At 38.1% G+C, this 13,457-nt stretch overlaps 1 protein-coding gene across 3 annotated transcripts in view; it reads left to right on the plus strand.

Moving 5' to 3' along the window:
* Positions 1-13,457, plus strand: part of LOC149817938 (autophagy protein 5-like) — a 93,103-nt gene that overhangs the window by 18,001 nt on the left and 61,645 nt on the right. For all 3 annotated transcript variants that reach the window (XM_089984592.1, XM_089984590.1, XM_089984591.1), the window contains exon 4: positions 11,268-11,334. In XM_089984592.1, coding sequence (XP_089840718.1) covers positions 11,268-11,334 — 67 coding nt within the window. The remainder of the gene's footprint in view (positions 1-11,267; positions 11,335-13,457) is intronic.

The raw sequence follows: 13,457 nt of genomic DNA on the forward strand, positions 1-13,457 counted from the left end.
ATAAGCATGTCATCCACATAAAGTAGTAGAATAACAATCCCTGCATTAGATTTTCTAACAAACAAAGCAGTATCAGTAAAGCAGGATGAGAAATCATTTTCTAACATTACGGAGTTAAACCTATCATACCAAGCCTTGGGAGCTTGTTTTAAACCATAAAGTGCTTTCCGAAGACGAAACACTTTTCCTTTAGGATACTCCATTCCAGGAGGAGCATCCATATATACTTCTTTGTTTAGATCTTCGTTTAAAAACGCATTCTTAACATCCATCTGATAGATGTTCCATTTATTGATTGAAGCAACGGTTATAAGACATCGGACGGTGACCATTCGAGCAACGAGGGCAAAAGTCTCCTCATAATCAATCCCATATTTTTGACCATATCCTTTTGCAACTAAGCGGGCCTTATATCTCTCAAGAGACCCATCACTCTTAGTTTTGACTTTAAATACCCATCTACACCCTATTGCTTTCTTGTCTTTAGGAAGGTCTTGAAACTCCCAGGTCTTTGCTTTCTTTAGGGCTTCAAGTTCATTATTCATAGCGACTATCCATTCCGGGCATTTTCGTGCTTCCTCGAAATCCCTAGGTTCTGTGTACGAGTGAATGGCGCTTAGACAGACTCTATATTTTGGTAAAAAGGACTCATATGAGATGAACCTAGAAGGGGGTCTTCTTGATCTTTCGGTCCTACGAAGATTTCCTTCACTTGAAGGGGTAGACTCACTATCATATCTTTCGAGGGCACTTCTAAAAGTATTCCTATCTCTATGAGAGTAGGTTATAGGATCTCTATGTGGTTCTTCATTGATGTGTTGATCAGAATGAGTTTCATTATTATTCAAGTCATTTTGATTTGTTTCATCATCACTAGTATCATCATCTTCAGTTAATAAATCAAACAGAAAAGAATAGTCTATATTCTCGTCATTAGTTTCAAGTTTTTCGAAACCACTAATATTTTCCAAGAAGCTTACATTTCTGGAAACATATAGTTTATCACTTTTAACATCATAACAACGAAAGCCTTTATGAGTTTCAGAATAACCAAGAAAGGCACAAAGAATGGCCTTAGGGGAGAGTTTGTCATTTTTATCAGTAAGGACAAAACATTTACATCCAAAAACCCTTAACCTGCTATAATCAGGTTCTTTTTCGTATAATTTTTCAAATGGGGAAATCTTGTTCAAGTTTTTAGATGGAAGTCTATTTATGAGATAGACAAAAGTAAGAGCGGCCTCCGCCCAAAGTTTTTTCGGAATATTTTTGGGAAATGAGCAAAGTTCGTGTGGTTTCAATAATATGCCTATGTTTTCGTTCAGCCAACCCATTTTGTTGGGGGGTTTTAGGACAAGACTTTTGATGGAGAATTCCATAATTTTCAAGATAGCTTTTGAATTCATTGGAAAGGTATTCGCCACCCGAATCGGTTCTAAGAATTTTTAAATTTCGATTGAATTGATTTAAAACCATCATATGAAATGTTTTAAAAGTTGAAAAAACTTCATGTTTATGTTTAAGAAAATATATCCAACTAAACCTAGTGAAGTCGTCCACAAAGATAACATAGTAAGAGAAACCTCCCTTGGATATCACCGGAGCCGGACCCCATACATCGGAGTGAACGATTTCAAAAGGTTTTGTTGTAAACATGGATCTTTGAGGAAAAGGAAGACTTCTCATTTTTCCAAGAATACATTCATTACAAACAAAATTTTCATTACAAAGATGCTTAATAAAAGGCAAATAAGAGATTTTAACAATGTTGGGATGACCCAATCTCTTATGCCATACATGAATATCTTTGTTTTGAGCAACATTACAAAATTGATTCTTGGGAATTTTAAGAAAATCAACATAGTAGAGGTCTCCTCTCCTAGAGCCTTCCCCAATCAACTTCCTGGACTGGCAATCCTGTATCCAACATTTATCAAAAGAGAATTTTATATCGCAACCACAGTCCGAGAGTTGAGAAACGGAAAGTAAATTTAAGTTTAGTTTTGGTATAAGACGAATTTTTGGGATAAAGAAGTCTTGTTTTTCAAAATTGCCCATTCCTTTAATTTCAAGAGGTGTTCCATCCGTCGTTGAGACAAAAGATGGAAGACAATTTTTAGAATAATCAGAAAGAAAACAATGGCTTAGAGTCATATGAAACGAAGCACCGGAATCAAGTAGCCAAAATGTCTTACCAAGAGAGGAAGAGGATGACATAGCGGCTCCAGAAATGCCTCCTTTGAGAAGAGGTTGAAGAGCATCCATAATTTGATGAAGCGAAAGAGGTTCATTTGATGTCGAAGGCCGTTCTTCCGATTGGGATGCTAAAGCCGTGGCAAGAAATTTCTTCCATTTGGGACAATTGGGTTTGATATGTCCCGGTTCTTTACAAAAATGACAAGTTAATTTGCTATAATCTCTCTTGCCATATCGATCATTTTGCCCTTGATTTTTGAAATGGGGCGGTTTGTAGGTCTTCAAATTATTTCCGGGTCTTGACACAACATTAACCACTTCATAATCACTTTGAGAAGGTGTAGCAAGGATGCTTGGGTTATTTTTATTGATCCCCATACTTGTTTCCTCACCACTTAGCTTGGTGATGACATCTTCAATAGAGGGGGATGTGAAAGCGGATAGAAGAGAGGACCGAATTTGCTCAAATTCGGGTCTAAGACCATTTAGGAAGTTGAAAAATCGATCTTCCTCTAGTTGTTTGTGCCTTAATTCAATAGCTTCTCCGCTCCATTTTGGTTCGAGCATGGCAAGCTCGTCCCAAATAGATGATAATTCGGCAAAATATTCCCGAATAGATAAATCATTTTGTTGAAGAGTCAAGGCTTTCTTTTGGAGATAGTATTTGTGAGACAAGTCCCTTGAAGTATACATTTTTTCAAGGTACAACCAAGCTTCGGAGGCCCTTTTAAACTTAATGATGTTGGCATTGATCTTGGTTTCGACGGATGAAAAAATCCAAGACAATATTTTGAAGTTCTTCATTTCCCACTCATCATGCTTTTTGGAATATTCTTCTAAGGCCTTTTGTCTATCTTCTCCTTCAAGAATCTTAATTTCCCCTTTCTCTATAATAGAAAGTTTGGGTTCGGGTTCCGATATGGAACCTTGAACGTAACCCCAAAGGCCTTTCCCTTTGATATGGGCTTCCATATTGCCGGCCCAAACATGGTAGTTCGAACCACTAAGTTTAAACCCAAGGGAGAAGTGAGAGTCTTTTTCACCCATTAGAGAGAAGAAAAGATGGAAAATAATGCGTACCTTAACAGTTTTTCAAACTTTTCTTGACAAAAGTTGCTTCTAAAATATTGCCCGAAGTAAATGCTTTACTCCAAAACTTCACTAGCTTGAGGGCATGTTTTTCGAGGTACTTCACAAGAGACGAGATGCGCGATCCTCCTCCTTCCAACGAGGCTCTGATACCATGTGAAAGTATATCCAATAAGATACTAATATCAAGACCTTAATATTCTTGATAATAAACCCACCACGAATGCACAATAAGAACACTTTAGAACACTTGTGCACAAAGGCACAACTCACAAATAACTCACAAATGCACAAAGGCATAAAAACAATGGAATCGATTTATTGAGAACTTGGGCTTTGACTCAAAGCCATGAGAAATACAAGGGGGTGAAACCGTGTTTATAACAACACAAGAGGAGCCTTGGAGGGGCTCCACTCATAGACATTGGAGCCCCTCCAACGGTCACAAATGTGACCGTTGGAGAGGGCCCAACGTCTATGTTAGTGGGCCCCCCAAGGTACCTTTTGGTACTTTACAAAAAGAAAATAAAAAAATAAAAGAAAAAGAAAACTAAAACAAATTACAATCACATTCATAAGGTGAATGTGCGTAAAATAGAGGAAAAGACTAATCTACCCCTACGGCTAAACAAAACAGAAATATATATTATATATATATAATAAGTAGATACATATACATATATATTAATATATGTATATGTATTACCTTATATATATATAAAATATATATATTACATTGAATGATTAGGTATATAATTTAACAATAAATGCTTTGTTTTAACTCGCAAAATTCTCTCAAAGTGAGTCCATAGAAGAGACCTCTCAAAGAAGATCAAATCGTATTCCCAAGATTTGATTTGTTTCTTATGACTCTTTTTCTCCTAACTTTCGAGCATGCCTACTTGCTCTTCACTCCTTTCATGAACCATCTCATTACAATGATGCTAAACAATATGCTCATTGGAATGAAGCTATGAAACTTGAACTTAATGCCCTTAAAAAGGCGCAAACTTGGCAAATCATTGATTCTCCCAATGGCAAGAAACCCATTGGATGTAGATGGGTATTTAAGGTAAAAACTAAGAGTGATGGTTCATTAGAAAGATATAAGGCTAGGTTGGTAGCCAAAGGATATGCCCAAGAGTATGGGGTAGATTATGATGAAACTTTTGCCCCAGTTGCTCGAATGACTAGTGTTCGAGCCCTTATTGCTATAGCCTCTGTTAAAAAATGGCCAATCTTTCAACTTGATGTTAAAAATGCCTTTTTGAATGGTAATTTAAATGAAGAAGTTTATATGGAACCGCTTCCAGGTATGAATTTAGATGGAAAAGTTTTAAAATTAAAAAAGGCTTTATATGGACTTAAGCAAGTTCCTAAAGTTTGGTATGACAAGTTTAGTAATGTATTAATCAAATTAGGTTTTTCTTCTTGCTATACTGACACTACTCTTTTTGTTAAAAGGACAAGTGACTCCATTATTATGCTTCTGCTGTATGTTGATGATATGATCATCACTGAGAATGACAAAAAGGGAGTAAATGATGTTAAGTCTATGTTAAAAGATACTTTTGATATGTCTGATCTTGGTTATTTGAGATATTTTTTAGGAATTGAAGTGGCTTATTCTGCGCGAGGATACATCTTATCTCAAATGAAGTTAGCTGCAGAAATTTATACCAAATCAGGAATATCTGATGAAAAGAAAGTTGAGACTCCCGAAGTTATCAATTCGAAACTAAGACTTGAAGATGATGTTCTTCTTGAAGATCCAACCCCCTACCGTCAATTAATTGGATCCCTCACCTATCTATCCATCACACGTCCAGACATAGCTCATGCAGTTCATGTAGCGAGCCAGTTTTAGCACGCACCTACTACGGTTCATATGGCGGCCGTAATGAGAATTGTGCGATATATCAAAAATACCATCTCTAAGGGACTCTTCTTATCCTCTTCCTCATCTCTTGAATTGACTGCTTTTATTGATGCTGACTGGGGAGGAAATCCCAATGATCGTATCTCAATTACGGGTCTTTGCATTTTTTTAGGAGAATCTCTCATCTCGTGGAGATGCAAGAAGCAGCAGAAGGTCTCATTATCATCTACTGAAGCTGAATATCGAGCTATGGCGATGACAACTATGGAAATTGTGTGGCTCAGAAGTCTCCTTGGTGACATGGGCGTTCCCATTTCCACTCCCACCAAGCTCTGTTGTGATAACAAGAGTGCGATATACATTGCCAGCAATCACACATTTCATGAGCGGACCAAGCATATCGAAATGGATTGCCATTATGTTCGAGACAAATATCTCAAAGGGACCATCACATTGCCATATGTCACTTCAGAGTATCAACTGCCTGACTTCTTCACCAAGGCGCTCCCAACTCCACGATTCATGTTTCTTCTTGGCAAACTTTCGGTCTTCTCCCCGTAAAGTTTGAGGGGGCATGTTAAATTATTATATATAAATATATATATATATACATATACTTATATATATATACATTCGTATATATATATAAGTATATATACGTATATATGTATATATACATAATAATATAGCTTTTTCCTGTTTTGTATAAACCAAAAACCCGATAGGGATGTTTTGGTAATTCCACATGTACTTTTTTCTTTTTTACCTTTTTTCCTTTTTCCCCTTTTTCTTTTTCCTTTTTTATTTTTCTGTTTTTACTTTTTGGAACCATAAAGGGGCCCCACCTATCTAGTCGTTGGGGCCCCAACAGTCATATTTATGACCGTTGGGGCTCCCAACGACTAGAAGGGAGCCCCCTTTATGGTCCTCCTTTAATGCTTTCCTCCTCTATATAAAGAGGAGGTTCTCCCTTGTAAAAGTATGGGTTTTTCACCCTTCTCTTCTTTTCTTCAATAATATCCAACTTATGACTTTAAGTCATTTTCTATTTTTGAGAGTTTTGTGTGTGCACATTTGGTGTTTGTGTGCTTGGCTCTAGTGGTCACTGTTAAAGAGTGCCTTTTGCTCTATTGGTGCTTCCGCCTCTTTTCATTACAGAATTCACTCCCTCTTCTGTGTATGTCAAGGATCTTCAAACGAGGGAGACATTTGCTGAAGGGGAGCGAAAAAGAAATATGTACATCTTCAAGGAAGATCCATTTGTGCATACTAGTTCCGTCTTGAAGCCCTTATTGAAGTCTAAGTCTTTTCAGTCTAAGTTATCTATGTCAGGTCCTGAGTCTGTTTTTAGCCTTTCTAAATGTAATAAGCCAAGCTATGTCACATGGGTGCGGGTGCGGCGCAATTTCAAAAACTTTGGACATGGGGACTCAACTGTATATATAATTTTATTTTAAAAATATATATAATTATATATATAACAATAAATTAATAAGATAGCACTGAGAACAATCAAAGTAATAAGATAGCACAGTCTGTGACTGTGTACACAGTCTGGTTATATATATATATATTTAAAAAAAACATATAAAAAATTGATTCTTTTAGGTTTTTGCCCTAAAAAATGGATGAATATAGACTCGGTCAAAGTTGACGGAGTCTATAAAGTGGACGAACTCGGCTCAGGTGCGTTGATGAGTCCGACACCTGTTGACCGAGTCCGCCCCGTATTCGAAGCCGCACCCGTGTCCGCACCCGTGTCGGGGCGTGTCGATGCTGGTGCGTCGACCCCCTAGCCGAGTCCGTGTGACATAGAAGCCAAGTCTTTAGCATATTCGTCTTGGTCACTGCAGTTATTCTTTTCTTGAGAAACTTGTATCAAGCAAATTAATCCCTAAATCAAGTTTAACTCTTGAGGAAAGTAATAAAAAGTGCTCCAGTTGTCAAATGCGTAAGAGTCATGTATTTCATTTTGATTCTATAAATAAATGAGCTTCAAGACCTTTTGAAATTATTTATTCAGATGTTTGGGGTCCTGCGCCCATCTATTCTTCTTCTGGCAGCAGATATCATCTCATCTTTATTGACAGTTATTCTCTTGGATATTCTTTATGAAGCATAAGTCTGAAACTTTTCACATATTTTGCAACTTTCATGCCTTTGTTCGAAATCATTTCTCTACCAATATTCTGTATTTTCATTATGATGGAGGTGATGAGTATACATCGAAGGATTTTACTGATTTTCTCCAAAGTAATGGAATAAAGTGTAGAGTGTCTTGTCCATATACACCACAACAAAATGGGATTGCTGAGAGAAAGCATAGGCATATTGTTGAAACGGCCATGAGCATTATGCATGATAGTAATCTTCCCATTAGTCTATGAACAAAAGCATTCCATTCAACAGTCTATATTATAAATCGTCTGCCTATGACAGTTTTACAAAATAGTTCACCATGCTTTTCTCTTTTCGGCATTCAACCTGATTATGATGCTCTACGTGTGTTTGGATGCACTTGCTATGTTCATATTGATGATTCTCTCATGAATAAATTCCAACCAAAGGCTTCCAAGTGTAGATTCGTGGGATATGCCGATGATTACAAAGGTTATCGGTGTTATGATCCTATGACTAAACGTGTTAAAATTTTCAGGAATGTTGTGTTTGATGAGAACAATCTTGGAGATGTATCGTTTAATACCTATCAAAGAATTCCCAGAGAAGAGGTTTATCATCCATGGATGAGTGCAGAATTATGTGCAGGTGTTTATGGTGATTGCTCACCTCAGTGTACTCAGGAAACACAGTCGGTTGACAAAGATGACATTGACTCAGGCCAAGCATGCTTACCTCAATCTGGTGATCAGGTCGGTGGAGCTTCATATGCTGAAGAAGGGGCAGACCCACAACCTCATCCTATTGATAAATTTAAAGGGTACGTGTATGTGCGAAGAGAAAAAGGCGCTCCTCCTATTCCTCACATTGAACCAGATACTTATGTGCCTGTTGGAAACCTGAGGAGTTCAAATAGAATCAGACACCCTATTGACAGGTGGGTCAACTACAACAAATTTTCTATGGATCTTCAACTCTTTTTATCTCAGGTTGATAAGCATGATGAACCCATAGGGTTTCATCAAGCCGTGAAATCAAATAAATGGATTGAGGCCATGAATGAAGAAGTGGAAGCGCTTCATGAATGCCAGACGTGGGAAATTGTTTCCAGACCTCGTAACAAAAGTGTTGTTGATTCCAAGTGAGTTTATAAAATTAAGTACAAACTCGATGGCACCATAGAACGATACAAAGCAAGACTTGTTGCAAATGGGTTTACATAGGAATATGGCCAGGATTATGATGAGACTTTTAGTCTCGTGGTCAAAATGGGGACAATAAGAGTTATATTGTCTTTAGTTGTCAAACATGAATGGATATTAAGTCAGTTAGATGTCAAAAATGCATTCCTTCATGGAGACTTGAAGGAAGAAGTTTACATGAAACAACCTCCAGGATATGCTGAGGGAGACCCAAGCACAGATGTATGCAGACTAAAAAGAGCCATATATGGTTTAAAACAGGCTTCACGCTCGTGGTTTAAAAGTTTCTCCTTAGAAATACAAAAACATGAGTTCTGTCGATCTCTCTTGGACCACTCATTGTTTATATTAAAAGGTAAAGGCATCATCACTATGTTGTTGATATATGTTGATGATATTATTGTTACAGGGAACTCGATGAGCCACATTGAAGAAATAAAGAGACTCTTAAGTCAAAGGTTTAAGATGAAAGACTCACAGGAAGGATGGTTGCCTGACATTGACACAACATAAATACACATTAGATTTATTGAAGAAATTTGGTATGCAAGATTGCAAGCCTTTGTCTACACCGAGTGTCTTACATCAAAAGCTTAGTTCACAGGATGGAGATTTGTACCCAGATCCTACAAGATATCAAAGTGTAGTCGGTATGCTTTAATATCTTACCTTTACTCGCCTTGACATTGTTTATTCTGCCAATCAAGTGTCACAGTTCATGCATGAGCCACAAACAGGACACATGGATGCAGTCAAGAGAGTGTTGAGGTATTTAAAAAGTACCATTGGAGATGGGTTGGTATATAATAAAAGTTGGAAAAGAGGAGGTATGCATGATGTCACGGTCTACAGTGATGCGGATTGGGCAGAAGATCCTGATGAAAGGAGGTCGGTTTCTGGGTATTGCATCTTTCTTGGGGAAAACCTAGTATCCTGGAACAGTAGAAAACAAAAGGCAATAGCTAGATCAAGTACTGAGGCTGAATACCGATCAATGGCTGCTGCAACTGTTGAAGCTATTTGGACAAGGCATTTGTTGAATGAATTGGAGGAACGGATATCAAAATCTATCTTATTGTGTGATAATCAAAGTGCCATCAAAACATAGTGAGATAGATCAACACTTCATTCGACAGAAGGTTGAAGACAAAGAGATTGAGCCTCATTTCATCCCTACGGAAGACCAGGTAGCAGATTAATTTATAAAGGGTTTGACAAAAAATAGATTCTGGTTCTTGAAGAACAAGTTGTCCATGGTACAACTTGAGGGAGGGTATTAAGTGTCGTGAAATGGGCTGGACCAGTTTGGGTCTGATCCAGACTCAAACTGGGATTGCTTGATTGACGTGCTTACTAGGGCACGTTTGTAATATTATGTTTGTTGTAGGATAGTCATGTCCATAACCAAATTACTTTGTAACCTAATACATAAATATAAAGAATTAGGTCACGTATGCATTAAGAAAGTCGTGAACCTCTGCAGCCCCAAAACGACTCAACGTCTTCTTCTTCTTCTACCTTTTTCTTCTCACTTTTTCCTCGTGTTGCAGATCAGGTTTGGTGAAAACTCAAGTTTTAACACTCCTCCTTCGTATCTCGATTGATCGAGAGAGAGAGAGAGATGGTGGGAATGGGGTTAAATAACCCCTTCCCTTTTATATTTTTCCAAACACACACACACACATTTTTAAAACACCCTTTTATTTTTAAAAATATTCATTTTACCCATTCTTCCTCTTTTACATTTAAAATGTTATTATTTTTTTCTTTCATTTAAAAATATTATTATATATATATATATATGTGTGTGTGTGTATGTATGTATGTATCTATGTATAGCCGTGTCCTCATACCCACATTTTTCAAACTTTATGTGTTGTACCCTCCGTACTCGCACCCGCACCCGCACCCATACCCAGATGACATAGCTGGCAGCCTTGGGCTGAGTCACTACATGGATAGCTGTCATATAAGAGATCTTCACTTCCTGATCGTTCAAACGTGTGGAGTTCTATCCATCAATATAAGAAGTCAATCTTAAATACAAGTTCCAAACAAAGAATGACATTTTACATCTCACCAAGGCTGCATCCATCAGCAAAAAGATCATGTTATGTTATAATTATACCCTGACCTCCTAGTTGGATAAAATATATAATGCCTAAAAGAATTGTATCATCCATGCATGTGATACCATATTTTCAAGTTTTCTTGTCATAATAAAACACACGTCTGACCAATGGAACTAATATGCTCAATCCAGATGAGCATAAAATTGATGACAACATAATCCTAAAGACAGAGAGCTCCTCAACATATTGAATTTCCCCAAAGTCCTCCAATCATCCTCAGAGACAGGTCTGACCTAGAACTGTATGAGCACATGAACTACATTTTCGTAGTGATTTTATTAAATGTAGCTATTTGTTATTGGCCGGTATAAATAGATTGAGTTCTTCAACAACCATAGTAGATGTAATTATTAGCTCATTTTCTGTTAGAGCATGCATATTATTTACATTATCTGGTATTAGATGTTCTTTAGTCAATCTTCTATAATTGTTTTCTAGTGTGTGTTGTTTCTTGTGAATGGTGTATTTCGGTTCCTAACTTTCTATTGCTAAAATCGTATTCTTATTGCAAGATCTAGTCTTATACTTTTCCTTTTCTGTTTATGTTGCACGTTCTTTTCCTTTGAGACGGGCTTTACAATAATATTCTATTTCGTCTTCCACCATAAATATATATGCAAGATTACCTACCCTATATTTCATATTTTTCAGGTATGTACCACTGGGAGTTCTTTTTGATCTTCTCTGTGCAATACCAGAAAGACCTTGGAACTTGACAGTAAGATTCCTCCATTCAATTTCTTAATGGTTCCTGAACTTGGCATAGTATTGTAATGAGATGGATTCAACCCAATATGCAAGAACACACTTCAATTAAGTAGAATACTTGACTGAATAATCAAATCACCCACACAAGGGTCAAATAACTTTGTTATTGCATAGAGACTCTCTTAAATGAGATAAGAATACAAGGCCACAAAGGGCCTATTTATAATACACATGGAGGCAAAAGGGTGCAGCTCCATATGGCTGTTGGGGCTGCACCCAACGGTCACATTTGTGACCGTTGGGGCAGTTCCAACAGCTATATGTAGCTGTCCCATCATGTCTTGAAAAAAGACAATAAAAAAGGTAAAAGAGAAAATAAAATACAAAAAGATAAAAGAAAAATATCAGCCCTTAATGGACTGATGCCTATTGTAGTGAAAAGACCGAAATACCCCTAATGGGTATTTCGGTTTATATATATATATATATATGAATATATATCTTAACAAGTATATGTCGCTATGGTCATGCCATGTTTCAAAGTGAGTTGAACACAGTATATCAAATTACAAAGCCTTGGGAATCACTCCTAACCAGAGTTACCGGAAGCTTCTTAGGTAGGTGGGAAGCTCGCTTCCCGGAAACTCGCTTCGGAAGCACGATACTCCTCGCTTCCGAAACTTCATGGGAAGCTCGATTCCCCCCACGCTTCTTCTATGCTTCTCATACACATGGTCTATGCATACTATATGCTTTTTTCACATTTCTTTTCATCTTTTTCATGTATTTTCTCTCATGCTTCACTCACTTTCCATGTACTTTCTTTAAATTGGTAACCATCATTGTTAGTAGGGGTGGCAAAACCTGACACGACCCGCCAACCCGCCTCTTAGGCGGGTTCGGGTTGGGCTTAAGCCAACCCGTTTAATAAACGGGTCGACCCGCATAACCCGTTTATTAAACAGGTCGGGTTCGGGTTGGAGGTATGCCAACCCGCCAACCCGGCTGACCCGTTTAATAAACGGGTTAGGCGGGTGGGTCAACCCGCCAACCCACCGACCCGTCAACCCGCCAACCAGACCCGTCAACCCGACCCACGAACCTGAGAACCCGTTTACCCGACCCAACCCATTTATTAAATGGGTTGGCGGGTCGTGTCGGGTTACCCGTTTATTAAACGGGTCGGGTTGAGGTATGCTGACCCGCCAACCCGTCGAGTCGACCTGCCAACCCGACACGATTGCCACCCCTAATTGTTAGATTTTAACAAAAATTTAACTCTTTTATAGAAAAATCATGAAATATAAGAATAATCAATTTTATTTTAGTTTTTATTTGTTTCTTGTTTGATTCCATATTGCTTCATTTTTTATTCATATTTCGCTTTTAAATTGAAACTTCGCTTCTCGCTTCGTATAAATTTTAAAATGCCTCGCTTCTCGCTTCCGCTTCCCGTATCGTTTCCCGCATCCGCTTCCTAGTTTGACAACCTTGCTCCTAACGAAGTCATCCTCAAAACCATATGCAACTTCTGGTGTTCCAAATGTAAATCCGCTGAGGAGCTTATTGTCTACCTTAAGAAATTGGTACCTTATTATTCCTCTGCTTCAGCCGAAGTCTTCCATTTACAAGCTGAGCACTAAAAGTTTAGCCTTATCATACAATTCTTCTTTAAGTCAATCCTTGTGACAAGTTCAGGAGAAATGATGAAGTCTATGTCACAGGGATTCAGCCAGACAGGTGCCACACCCTCGTCGACGCGACGCGGGTGCGCGTGCGGCACCCGGTGCGGCCAACCCGACCTTGGGTGCGGTCAACGCACCCAGGGTCATTTTGGTCCATTTTTTTGGATTTTTTTTTTGCCGCACCCCCGCACCCAAGGTTTTTGAAAGTGCCGTACCCCCGCACCTGCACCTGCACCCATGTGACATAGGATGAAGTATAGATCTGAAACCTTCTATGCAAGAATAGTCAGAATATTTAGACTCGAAGAGTAACACATTTCTAGTATAACTATAAGAAGGGTGATGAATGTGACTTCTGTTGGGTTCTTATGTAGTTTTAGTGCATGTTTATAGTTATCTCATTTCCTTTGAAATCCCCTTGAGCTGAAACATTTGCTTGGTTTCTTCG

This window comes from Nuphar pumila, chromosome 13 (assembly GCF_984573655.1).
Source record: "Nuphar pumila chromosome 13, dmNupPumi1.hap1.1, whole genome shotgun sequence".
NCBI lineage: Eukaryota > Viridiplantae > Streptophyta > Magnoliopsida > Nymphaeales > Nymphaeaceae > Nuphar > Nuphar pumila.